General features: G+C 57.5%; 4 protein-coding genes across 4 annotated transcripts; 2 read left to right on the forward strand and 2 right to left on the reverse strand.

Moving 5' to 3' along the window:
• Positions 1–820: 820 nt before the first annotated feature.
• Positions 821–2,513, forward strand: QBC33DRAFT_453567 (uncharacterized protein; the record flags this gene model as incomplete). Its single annotated transcript, XM_060424691.1, has 2 exons — positions 821–958; positions 1,023–2,513. Coding segments are annotated over 2 exons (1,629 nt in total), but the record flags the coding sequence as incomplete, so codon positions are not given.
• A 675-nt stretch (positions 2,514–3,188) lies between these two features.
• Positions 3,189–4,772, reverse strand: QBC33DRAFT_542173 (farnesyl diohosphate synthase). The gene is made up of 2 exons (XM_060428237.1): positions 4,530–4,772; positions 3,189–4,439 (listed from the first exon to the last, which is right to left on the reverse strand). Exons 1-2 carry the CDS (start codon positions 4,647–4,649, stop codon positions 3,516–3,518), a joined length of 1,044 nt encoding a protein of 347 aa, XP_060282420.1. The 5' UTR covers positions 4,650–4,772; the 3' UTR covers positions 3,189–3,515.
• A 384-nt stretch (positions 4,773–5,156) lies between these two features.
• On the forward strand, positions 5,157–7,347 carry QBC33DRAFT_453873 (TPR-like protein; the record flags this gene model as incomplete). The annotated part of the gene is made up of 4 exons (XM_060424703.1): positions 5,157–5,254; positions 5,317–5,874; positions 5,936–6,068; positions 6,124–7,347. 4 exons carry the CDS (start codon positions 5,157–5,159, stop codon positions 7,345–7,347), a joined length of 2,013 nt encoding a protein of 670 aa, XP_060282421.1.
• A 1,982-nt stretch (positions 7,348–9,329) lies between these two features.
• On the reverse strand, positions 9,330–10,185 carry QBC33DRAFT_542183 (uncharacterized protein). Its single transcript, XM_060428238.1, has one exon. The coding sequence runs from the start codon at positions 10,047–10,049 to the stop codon at positions 9,585–9,587; it is 465 nt and encodes a 154-aa protein (XP_060282422.1). The 5' UTR covers positions 10,050–10,185; the 3' UTR covers positions 9,330–9,584.
• Positions 10,186–12,660: the final 2,475 nt, after the last annotated feature.

Consider the following 12,660-nt stretch of genomic DNA (forward strand, 5'->3'; position numbering starts at 1 on the left):
CATCGCCAGGGACGATTTAGTCGTTCTAGGCTCTCCAAGGTTGGCCAAGGGAAAGCCCACGCAACTCTGCTCAGGACGCTCGTCTCAACCGGAAATGGCACCAACACAGACGCTCACGATGCCGGCGCCGGTGCAGCAGCAACTCACTCCTTACCGGCGCATGAGGGCAAAAAGCGTATCCAAGGTTTGGACAGTGGTTGAGCCAACGCTACTCGAGCAGGACGAAGGCGACGAGAGTAGCATCGCCACAGTTTTCTCCAGACCAACAGCCAAGGGCCTCCAGCAACGGCCAAGCACTTCGCCTTCCGCTGGGAGCGGAGAAAGTCTAACGTCGCCGCCTCTAGCTGCCCCATCGTCAGTGGAACAGAATTGGCAGCAGCTCGAGCCGCTATCGAAGCATATCTCCAAGGCAGCCCAGCTAGCTGTGCGCACGGAACACGTCGAGATTACAGCCGACAGCACGCCGGTGCGCTCCATGCTGGACGGCTCAGTTACTGCCCCAATAACACCACCCCACGCCGTTTCCCCTCCGCCATTCGACACCCTGCATGCGTGCAAAGGGCGGGAAGAGCAGTTGTTACGCGAGGATGAGACGGCCAGATGGGCTGAGGACGTTGCCCGGGTAGAGGCAGAGGCGGGTCGGGTACCTGCAGAAAAGGAGAAGCAGAGGTTCGCCGGCCGGATTCCGCCCCAGATGGTGCCCAGCCCGCCCCCGAGTCTGCACTCGAACAAGGCCAAGAGTCCAGCCCTGGGAATATTCAATATTCTCTCCAGGGGCCGGAAATCAAACGCCGCAAGCCTGTCACCAACTGCTTCCTCGATGCGCTCTTCAACCGACATCAGCAACGCCGACAGCCTCGACTCGGCGCTCCTTCCAAAGGCCTTCATCGAACCTGCAGGAAAGAGCATCGTGCCTCAGACAGATGCGCCGGTTTCTGCTAGCAATGGCGCCGAGCGGGTAAGTCAAGCGCAGCAGCTTACTTGGTTTGTATACCGTTTCTCTTCGCTAACATGGCATGCAGGAGCTCTCTGTGCGCTGCAGGGGAGTTACCGTGAACCTCACGGTCGGCAGTGATACAAATGCCCTGGACATCCTGACTAGTTGTTCTGCCAAAGTGACGACTCCGATCAACACCAGCAACAGCGCCGTCGTCGAGATGTACAACCAACTGGGGCTCGAACGGCGTGTCCGCCCTTACGAGCGCATCCGGGACATACTGAACTCGTGGGACCAAAATTCCCGAAACTGTCTTGTCGTTGTGCACTCCGACCCTACCGGGAACGACGAGGACCTCGACTCAGATGTGTCGCCAACCGGACAGGGCTCCAGGGGTTTCGTCTTGCAGCTCTACCATTCGCAGCAGCCCAGGAGATGGAACAAGCGCTACATGACCTTGTTGGATAACGGGCAGATCTTGTCCTCCAAGAAGCCCGACCCGAACCCCGCCGACAAGAAGGACGCCGTGGCTCTCTGCCACCTCTCGGACTTTGACGTATACACGCCCACCGAGTCCCAGACCAAGCAGCTGAAGCCGCCTAGGAAGTACTGCTTCGCCATCAAGAGCCAGCAAAGGGCGACTGTCTTCGTCAACAGCCAGAACTTTGTCCACTTCTTCTGCACCGACGATCCCGATCTCGCCTACACATTCCACTCGCTTGTACGCGGATGGCGCAGCCAATACCTGGCGAGCCACGTCGACCTGATCGAGGAGAAAAAGAGGTCGAGCGGGTCGGAGAAGCCGCCGCAGATCGTCATCCCCACCAATCGCGAGCCGAAGAAGTCGGTCGGCCACGTCAAGGTCCACGGCCACAAGGTCAAGGTGTCGGTCGACGAGTCGCCGTATGCCATTGGCGCGTTCGAGCCCCTGCTCGACCTCGGGCGGTTCGACAAGCCGCTGGACGAGTTCGGGAAGGACTGGATCCCAGACGCCGCGCGCAAGTCGGCGCTGTTGTCGGAGAAGAAGAGCCCGACGGCTGCTTCCCCGAAGCCGGAAGGGGCGCCGAAACAGGACACAACCGACGGCGTCTTCGCCGCGAACGCCCTGCTTGGAGACGGCTACGAGCAGCGGAAGCAGGCTCAAAAGGACCACGAAAAGAAGGGTATTCTGAAAGGGGGAAACCCTGCCACCACCACCGCCGCCGCCACAGCCGCAGCCGATGATGGACCCTTCACCCCGGGACCCTCCCTTATCAACAGTAGCCCGCCATCCCGCACCTCCCCAGACGTGCCAACCTCGACCGCGCAGGCGGGCTCGAAGAAGCCATCGGACCCCAACAAGCCCGACCCGCCAGGCTGGTTCCCCTCCGCGCTGGAGCACTCGGCTCGCGAGCGCAGCCGCTCGACGCCGCAGAAGACCCCGCCGACGCGGCCCCCCAACCTGCACCTCCTCGGGCGGCCCCACCACCCGCACCAGCACCACCCCCTCCTGCGCCCGCACCACCGCCGCCGCATGGCCAACGCGCCCAGCCCGCTCGTCGACCTGACCCCGCCGCACACGCCGGCGGGCTGGTCCTCGCCCTGCTCCTCCTCCCCCGCGACCCCAACCTCCTCCTCCTCAACCCCTTCCGCCCGCGACCGCCGCCCCGGCCCCGCGCACCGCGCGCACTCGCACCACTCCAAGGTAGGCGGCGGCGGTGGCGGCGGCGGCGGCGCCATGCTCGACCACCACCACCTAGCCACCAGCGCCAGCACCACCGGCGGCGGCTTCCGCCCAGACCGCCACCACGACCCGCTGGTCCCGCGGCCGCTCCGCACCAGCCGCGGCCACGTGCGCGCCGTCGTCGTGGGATCCGGATCTGGATCCGGATCGGGGACAGCGCCGGCCATGTCGTCGTCGCCGCCGCCGACTGCAGCTGCGGCGGGACAAGCAGCAGGCGGCGCTGGCGGCGGCGGCTACGGAGGGCTTATAAGCCACGGCCCCGTGCGCCGCCCGCCCGACATGCCGCCGCCGCCGGTGCCGCCGGTGCCTGCGCGGGCGTTCGCGAGGGGCGTCGGTGGTGGTTGTGGGGGGAGTGGTGGTGGTGGACCAGCTGCTGCGGTTGGGGCGGTGGGACGGGGGAGGGTGTCATCGGCGGGGGGGAGGGTTTCTGGTCCGAGGTCTGTTTCCTCGGCGTCGGAGAGAGGGAGGGATCCGAGGCCCAAGGACGGGTGGCCGCTTAGGGGTGGGTTGCAGGCTGGGGTGGCTAGATGATGAGCTCAGGGGGTGGGTGGGTTTCTTGCATACGTGATATACGTGATATACGTGTTTGTTTTTCTGTGGAGAAGGGGGCTGGTAGCTTGATGTCAGGTCGATATGACCGCGGCACGGGGCTTTTAATTGTCGGGTCTCTGTGGGCTCCTGCCGGGTTCCTTGTCATGTAATATTATCTCTCTTGTTGTGCCATTAACTCGTCACGACCATCATACGTAGGTCATCTCCTTAAAAATTCTATGAGCATAGCCGCATATCTAGAACTTGACTTTTCCTCCCGTCCTACATCGCCGAAAAGAGCAGCTTGACGGAGGTTCTGCGAGCTTACTTGCTCCTCTTGTAGATCTTCGCCAGGAAGGTCTCAAAGACCTCCTTCTTCAGGCCCTCGCTCTCGTCCACCTTGGCGATCATCTCGCGGATCTCGCCAACCCTCTTCTCCTCGTAGTCCTTGTAGCGCTGCTCCAGCTGCAGGTCGTCGTACAGCTTCTTGACGGCCGCCTCGGCCGCCTTGTCCTTCCGGCCGTAGTTCTCCTCGAGGACCTTCCTCTGCTCGGGCGTCACGATGGCGAGGGCCTGGTTCACCAGCCATGAGCACTTGTTGTCCATGATGTCGGTCCCGATCTTGCCAATGTGTTCCGGCAAGCCAAAGTTGTCGAGGTAGTCGTCCTGGATCTGGAAGTACTCGCCGAGGGGGATGAGGATGTCCTCGGCCTGCTTGAGGTTCTTGGGCGTTGCGATGTTGAGCTGGTGCAGCGCGAGGGCCACGGGCAGGTAGAAGCTGTAGTAGGCCGTCTTGTAGATGACGATGAAGCGGTACTTCTCCATGCTAAAGTTGTCCAGGTTGATCACGTCCTCCGGGGCGGTGAGCAGGTCGCACAGCTGGCCAATCTCGGTCTGATACGTGACCTCGTGGAAGAGCTCGAGAAGGTCGACGTAGCTGGGGTGCTGGCGGAAGTACTTCTTCAGGAGGGTGTAGATGCCGGCCTCGAGCATGAATGCGTCGTTGATGGCCACCATGCCCACGCCCTCATGGCGGTACCAGCACGGCTTGCCGCGGCGCGTGATGCTGCTATCCATGATGTCGTCGGACACGAGGAAGAAGGCCTGGAGCAGCTCCGTCATCCAGCCCAGCGTGGCGGCGAGGAAGTACTGTTCCTCGGTAAGGGGGGCCCCGAGGAGGAGCGACACCGAGTCGGGCACCGACATGCCCCGATTGCACTTTCCGCCCATGGTATTGATTTCGAGACTCTATATCGGAGATGGCAACATTAGCACTTGTTCCATATGATGACCTGCTCCAGCATTCACTGGCTCCCGAGAGAAAGCAACAGCACACACCCTCTTATACCAGTCCAGCTCTTTCTCCGGGAGGTTGTACTTCTTGGCGTAGTCCAGAAGCACCTCCTCGAGCTTCGGGAAGACGGCCTCGAACTCCTTGAGAGTGGTTCTTTGGGCCATATTGACTCGCGATATCTTAGATATGCCTATGAAGCCTATACCAAATGTTTATGAGCCCGAGGGAAGGAGTTAGGTGGAGTTCGTTAGGAGTTATTAGAGGTTTTTGGTTGGCGGGGCAGGTGAATTGTCGACAAAATAGGGGTGTGGACCTGTGGAGGGGTTGAGGTGCGGGGCTCCATTGAATTTGCCCATACAAGCACGCACGTCCTCTTTTCCTCGGCATCATGCCAGGGACGCGCTAATCCGCGATGCCAACGCGAGATGACGGAATGGTTAACCCAAACGTAAAGTACACCGAATAAACCTCCCCAACGCCGAAGCTTGTCAGGATCGCGGGCTGCTGCAGGCCGGCGAACGAAACGAATGCAAGACGCAGTGGTTGTTTCCTGAATGTAACGGCTCACGGCGTCTTTCGAACCTGCCCTGTTATGGCCGGGTACTCTCATTATTGACATCCGAGAAACTTGCCAAACAGTGGCGGCGCAAACTTACACGCAGTAGAGCACGATGGTTCTCACCGCTACAGATCGCCTACAGCTCAAGGAAGCCCTGCAGATCGCGGTAGTTCAGTGCTCTGAAAGATGTCTCTACCAGTCGGCCAAATGGTAAATCGAAAGATATCCTCCTCCCTCAGCAGTGTGCGCCGAATCTAACAGCTTTCGACTAGGGCTGCCGAGCTTCTCGACGCTCTTCCCGAATCTATGATCGGTCCCAATGAACCAAACATAACCGGACAGTCGGGGGCGTATGTTCATCCTGCCTTCTCAGTCAACATTGACCCGAACGAAGCCGTGCTCGAAGCGAGGGAGCTGAACAAGTATCTCTTGGCCAAGTCTTTCTTCGACTGCAAGGAATATGACCGCTGTGCTGCCGTCTTCTTGCCAGACTCCCTGCTCTCTGGTCTCCTGTCCGCGAAGCCCGACGACATCGCTACATCGCCGCGTGGGAAAGGCAAAGCGCCGGCGGCGGCGCTGGCGCTGGCTTCCTCGAATGACGCCCTGCCGGAGATCAGCCAGAAGAGTCTGTTCCTAGCCCTATACGCCAAGGTTATCTCTGGAGAGAAACGCAAAGACGAAGATTCGGAGATGGTTATGGGCCCTCAGGACCTTGGCTCCACCGTAAACAAGCAGCTGCTTGTAGTCGGCCGATTCCTCGAGAGGTGGTTTGCTGAACGTACCACCGAGGATGGAGATGTCCCCGGGAGCCAGGGGTTTCTAGAGTATCTGTGAGGAACACCACCTACATATGCGCAACTAACCGGCCTGTCAATGCTGACTCTCTGCAAGTTATGGGATGGTCCTCGCGAAGGAGAAGACCGACAATGCGGCCTTAGATTTCTTGGTGAGAAGTGTTCATCTGTTCCCGATGAATTGGGGCTGTTGGCTTGAGATGACAAACCTCATCACCCGCCTCGAGCTTGTAAGTTCCATGGTCCCAAAATCGCTGCGTTCTATTCAGGTGCTGACCCCATTAGCTCAACCAAATATCCCCACACCTTCCGCAGAACATCGTGTCCTACATCTTCCATCTTCATACGTCCTTGGAACTGTACCAGCAAGGCCCAAACCTCGCCCATTCCTTGGAGGAACTACTCAACATATTCCCAACATCCTCGTTCCTTCTCACCTGCAAGTCTCTATTAGCATACCACTCCAAGGACCTAATGGGCGCAGAGCAGGACTTTAGTCATTTGCTCTCCCTACACCCACACCGACTTGATTCCTTAGACCATTACTCTAACATCCTGTACGTACTGAACATGAGGCCGAAATTGGCCTTCCTGGCGCACCTCTGCTCTAGCATCGACAAGTTCCGACCAGAGTCATGTGTCGTGATTGGCAACTACTACTCTCTTCTGTCGCTTCACGAGAAGGCCGTGCAGTATTTCCGACGAGCTCTCACCCTCGATCGGTCCTGCCTCTCAGCTTGGACCTTGATGGGGCACGAGTATGTCGAGCTGAAGAACACCCACGCGGCGATTGAATCCTACCGCAGAGCAGTCGACGTCAACCGGCGCGACTACCGAGCTTGGTATGGCCTGGGTCAGACCTACGAGGTGTTAGAAATGCACACATATGCTCTCTGGTATTACAAGAAGGCCGCCGGTCTCCGTCCGTGGGATGGCAAGATGTGGATGGCCGTCGGGTCATGCCTGGAGAAGATGGGCCGCAACCGCGACGGGATCAAGGCCTTGAAGAGGGCCCTGCTTGCAGACAGCTACTACGACTCGACCGCCAGCAGTTTCGGCAGCACCGGTGCTATCGACCGCATGGCACACATGGACCCCGAGGTCCTACTACAGATCGCAACCATGTACGACCGGGAAGAGGAGGAGGAGGAAGCCAAGGCGTACATGGAATTATGCGTCGCCCAGGAGGATGGGGGCACAGGCTGCGACGGCGGCGGGGGCCTCGCAGACTCCATCGCCATCCATCACGACTCGTCGCCGGGCGGCACGTCGGACGACGAGGGCGACAACGGGGGCGACAGGGGCGGCGGCGGGAACGAGGGGACGGGAGTGACGGTCGCGACGAGCAGGGCGCGAATGTGGCTGGCGCAATACGCAATGCGCAACGAGGACTATGCGACGGCCAATCGCCTGGCGACCGAGCTCTGCCAGGACGGAGTCGAGGTCGAGGAAGCAAAGGCGCTTATACACGAGGCCCGCTCCAGGATGGAGGGTCTGCTGGAACGCTAGGAGCTCCTAACCCGGAGGACATGGACATGGCACTGGATGACGACGGTGTCTGGCCGGACTTGAATCTGGGTTATGAAAGCTGATGGATTAGCCATCTTTTTAGGAGGCTTGTTTATTCCTCGACGACTCGCGCCACTCTCATGGTGATGGCGGTGACGGTGGCGCGGCCGAACCGATTGCTCAAGCCGCATGAGCTCGGTCTCCCAATCCCCTCGTACAGGACCGCGGTGTCGACAGTGGATGATGGCCGTGGGTGGTGCCACATCGGCGAACGGGCTACAGCCACGAGCGGGTTGATGAATAATGGGCACTGGCTAGAGCTAGTGCTTGCTGAGAGCCGTCGTCATGCCTTGCTACGAGCGACTGCGCTAGATGGGATGGCGGAGAGATACCCCGGGTTGGGAGCGTGTTATTGTTTGTGTCCGTCTTATGAGGCGTTATTTGGGCACGTCAGGAGTGCGGGGACGGTTCCGGTCAAAATTTAAATTAACCATGATGATCATGATTACGACTGCTCGCGGCGAAAGACGCGCCTTGTGAACTGAACCGAATGCTCCCATCGCCACTCACTTGTCGTCTTCGTTGTTGGCGTTTCTCTTGAGTTTCGAGCAATGTTTTATTGAAGCATAGCTGAAGCATAATTACGGGTTTGATGCGTTTATCACAACCCAATCTGTACCGGTGCAATGGTTTGGATAAGAAGCTTAAAGATCCCGCTTGCGGTGGTCGACAAATAAGGCAATACGAGGTCTCAAAAACTAAAACTCCAACCTTGCAACCACCACTGCGGTGGTCCAACTCACCTAACCCACCACGTTCGTCATTGACATCCTTGTGCAACGCTCGATTTCCCCAGTTAGTCCGAGTAGCTAAGGCGGACAGTTTCCAGTCAGATACGAAGCACCAGTTCCCCGGCCCCCCTTCGTCGAGCGGGAATACGAGGCTGATAGTCCTTGCCGGGGCGACTGGGGTGGATCTAGCTGTCGTGCATTCAATTCCCAATCGTCCTCTGGGAAAGGGGCTGAGTGAGCATTCGGCTCTGCATCGAGAGGGCACTTACATGCCAATGGCCATGGCTATCGGGGGCACTTGGACTAGTTGGTTCACAGTGAAAATGAACGTAGAGATTATAGATTATTCTATTATATGCTGTAAAGACTGTCGATGCTAAGATCCCTCCAAAGACGTCCAGTTGTCCGTCCTCAGAAGGATGCCCTTCGAAAGAAAAACAAAAAAACCATTAGTATTATTAAGTAGAGAAGACCGTCTATAAGGGGTCTCTCTTGTAATCGCCCTGCCACCGATAACCCAATTTCCACCATACCGTGCCCAAATTTTGATTAAATAAGGTAAAAAAGAGAGTAAAGAAGGGTAAAAATTCAGTAAGCCGATCGCAAACAGAGGACTCTAAAACCCGCTCAGGGAAGCATCTCCTTTCGGAGAAATCGGTGCCCTAACGTGCTCAAAGAGTGAGGGCCACCACGACAGCCATGAGAGCAAGAGCCCCAGCCGAGGAAGCCAGCCTGTGCCCACCGCTGGCGGGGGGAAGTGTGGGCGAAGTCGTCGGCCCGGAGGGAGTCTTGGGCGGCGCCGAGCTAGGGACCTCGGTCTGGGTACGGGGTGGGGGGATGGGTGTCGTTACAGGGCGGGACTCCGGAGGTGGGCTGATGACGCTCGTCACCACCGCCGTCGTATTGAGGCGGATGCTGCTGGGAGGGGGCGGGATGAGTGTGGTGGGAGGGGGGGGAATGGGGGTCGTGGGAGGAGGGGGAATGATGGTGGTTGTGACGTTGGAGTGCGGCGGAGGCGGAGGCGGGGGTGGGGGTGGGGGGATGACGGTAGAGGTATGCGGCGGAGGCGGAGGAGGCGGAGGAGGCGGCGGAGGTGGGACGACGGTAGAGGTATGCGGCGGAGGGGGAGGCGGCGGAGGTGGGACGACGGTAGAGGTATGCGGCGGAGGCGGAGGCGGCGGAGGTGGGACGACGGTAGAGGTATGCGGCGGAGGTGGTGGGACGAAGGTAGACGTGGCGGTCACCGTGTGGGGTTGCGTGTAGCTAATGGTGCAGGGACACTCTTCTATTGGATGTGTTAGTCAAGGTTCAACCGGCTCGGATCTTGCTCTGTGGGCTTACTCGTGATGGTGAGGGTGGTTGGCTCAGTCACAGAATAAGTGACGTTGTGGAACTCGAATGTGGTGGGAGACTATGGTGACTGTCAGAGCTGCTTCTTCCCATGCATTAACGCCAGGGGAGGTTCCGTACCGGGCAGAATGTGATGTAACTTGGAACAACTTCTGTCTTCCAGATAACACCGGCTGGTTCTCCAGCATGGTCTCCAGCGTGGTCTCCAACGTTGTCTCCAGCATGGTTTCCAGCGTAGTCTCCAACGTTGTCTCCAGCGTGGTCTCCAACGTTGTCTCCAGCGTGGTCTCCAACGTTGTCTCCAGCGTGGTCGCGGTCTCCAGCGTGGTCTCCAACGTTGTCTCCAGCGTGGTCGTGGTCGCCAGCGTGGTCTCCAACGTTGTCTCCAGCGTGGTCTCCAGCGTGGTCTCCAGATAGGTCTCCAGCATGGTCTCCAACGCGGTCTCCAGCTTGGTCTCCAGCTGGCTTTCCAGCTACCTTTCCAGCTGGGTCTTCAAAATCTGCTGCCGCCACGAAGGCTGCTAGCCCAAGGGCAGGCGCAATCAAGGTCGAAAATCTCATTGTAAAGGGGAAAGCGATAAATCGATATGTGAAGCGAGCGTGTGTTGCAGATCTGAGCAACAGTAGTGAGTCTGGAGTGGCCGGAAGGCAGACGATCGACCACAATACGATAATGTCTGAGGTGAGCAAACGAGAGTGTGAAGAAATGTCAAGAACACATCGAGGGCGGGTTACGAGGGCCCTTTTATCAAGAGGGGGGTGTTCTTGGTTCGACTAGGGGCGTGGCGATCTTGGACCTGGCGGGATGGACATGGCGGCCAATACATGTGAAAGCCACGGATATCGCCATTTCATCACGAGCAACTACCAACATCGAGGACGCCGCGAACAGCACTATGTGAGAGCCCACTGGACTCGAGGGTGATCAACACCTGTATCAACCTGCACTGGCAGACGGCCCTTCACAACTGGTAGCCGACGGTTCAGGCATAGCTTAGATCGTCATCAGGGTGGCCTCGTAGTTAGACGGGACCAACATGCTAAGATTAGCTATTCTCAACGTCTAATCTGATATAAGCAGGTCGAGCGAGGCTCTTTCAAAAGCATCGTATCCATCTTTCGCCGTGGGATCTCCAAACTGGTTTGCGGCCCCTCGGTCCCATTCGCTTTAGACCGGATTTGGGTTAGTAGTGGGTAGGTTGCTTGTGGGCAGCGACGTCAGATCAGATGGGATGAGGAGACCAAGCCCTTCACTTCCGTGGTTGGACAATACGAGACTCCAACTACTGGTTGGGCCAGGAAAATCCGACGTCAATGTCTAAGTGTGCAACCCAAAGAGCGCTGACCGACTTTGGATGGTTGATTTGACGTTCCACGAACTGCAAGGAGAATTAATCAAGACGATTCCGGATTCAACTTATCTGAGGGCATTGATTTGATACTTGGATGATGCCAGCCATGGCCAGTGCTTTGGCATATCTGACTAAGCATCTTGTTATGATGATCGATGACACAGGACAGAAAGAGGCTTGTATTGAGGAAACTCGGCGTCTGTGGTGGCTTTGTCCTATAGGCGCAACCGCAACGGGACCTAGAGAACTCGAAGAGCAATGAGGTCCCTTTAGGCAAGCCACCTTCGGTCAGTTGCGATGCTCGAGTCAGGTTGGGATTTGGAGCAGGGAAGTGGCCTTCGGGAGGCCAAAGAGCAAGGAGGGGTAACGAAGAAGGGGAAAGCACAAGGGAAGGGCCGCATACGTGCGAATCTTCCCAGTCTGCTGGGTTATGGAAAGAGTACTGGAGAGTACTTTCCTTGTAGTGTATCCGAAGCCTCAAGAAAACCCACTTCTACCCGCTCTATTTTCAAAAAGAACAGCAGATGAAACCATAGTTTTTTTTTTTTTTCTGTGGGAATTTTCTTACTTCTCCACTGGGTCTTTGCTCACTGGCTCTATTTTTATCCATGCCATTGTTATCGATAAGGCGGCGCGGTAACAGCCGGACCTGGCTCAAGATACGTATCGATTAGGAGCCGGCGAGCTGTACTCTGTAGCTTCGGAGTTATTAACCCTTTTTTGAATCAAATGGTGGGATACGTGAGGCATTGTCGACGATGCTTTTCTTGCCCCCCCCTTTTAGCTTACCAGTTATGGTTGAGCTTTTTGTTTGTCCCAAACCGATGACAACTCACAAGACTTAACTTCGAGTCTGTCAAAGAAATAGAGATTCTCATTGTCCTAATCCGGTCATTTCTGCTCGGCCTAATCTGCTCTCGAGCGAGTCAGAAACCGCTTGTTACTATTCATAGGCCTGACGAGTAGTTCAGTCCCGGCCCATTGTCCTGGAGAGGCCCACGTCGTCAAAGAAGCGCAATATAGCTCTGAAATCTGACGGCCATCGGCTCTGGTGCCCGCCGCCGACCATTCTGATGGGAACGGCTTGGGATTTGTCATAGGTGGAGATTGTCCTGAAGAGTTTTCCTATGAGGCGGACACGGCGGACAGACGATGTCCTCTGGCGAAGACCTGGAGCCAATCGGTCCGTCGGGCTCTGCGAGATACTTCCTTTACAGCCGACACGCAGCCACCGTCTTGTGCACCGCTACCGGCGGTGGCGTGCGCGCGGGCCTGGACGCATGTGAGAATCATCAGCCCGCCTGGGCTTCCGTCCCTCAGTTCATGCAACCACTTAACGCCGGCGGGGCGCCTACTGTAACCGGTAGGTGAAAATCTGAGCAAAACAGGGCGCGGGAAAATATACCAGGTTCCGGGCCGGGGAACCGGGTCCGTGCTGGACCGCCTGGACTTCATTGGCGCTCTGCCAAGTCTTCCATTTTGGGAAAGTGGGAAAAGAAGGAGGAATCTGTTACTCAACAACACTCTCACCAGTCTGACCCTCCCCTCTTGACTTTCTCCACACCACCATCAATATCTATGGAAAATCCCTCTCGTCTTTCTCTTTGCAGTCTCGATCGAGTGCAGTGCGACACTAAGGTGAGGACTAAATCCTCGGTCGGCGGTGAAGACCTCACTTTTTTACGCTCTGTACCGAGGTCGGCATTTACCTTGGTGGAGCTGCTCTGCCCTTTTCTGTTCGACTGGCTGCCCATGAGACAACACATCATGGATCATGGCTACCTACTAGAGCATTTGGGCTCTGGGCAGTGACTCAGCAG

The sequence above is a fragment of the Phialemonium atrogriseum genome (assembly GCF_030411735.1).
Source record: "Phialemonium atrogriseum strain 8032-3 unplaced genomic scaffold QBC33scaffold_16, whole genome shotgun sequence".
Lineage (NCBI taxonomy): Eukaryota > Fungi > Ascomycota > Sordariomycetes > Cephalothecales > Cephalothecaceae > Phialemonium > Phialemonium atrogriseum.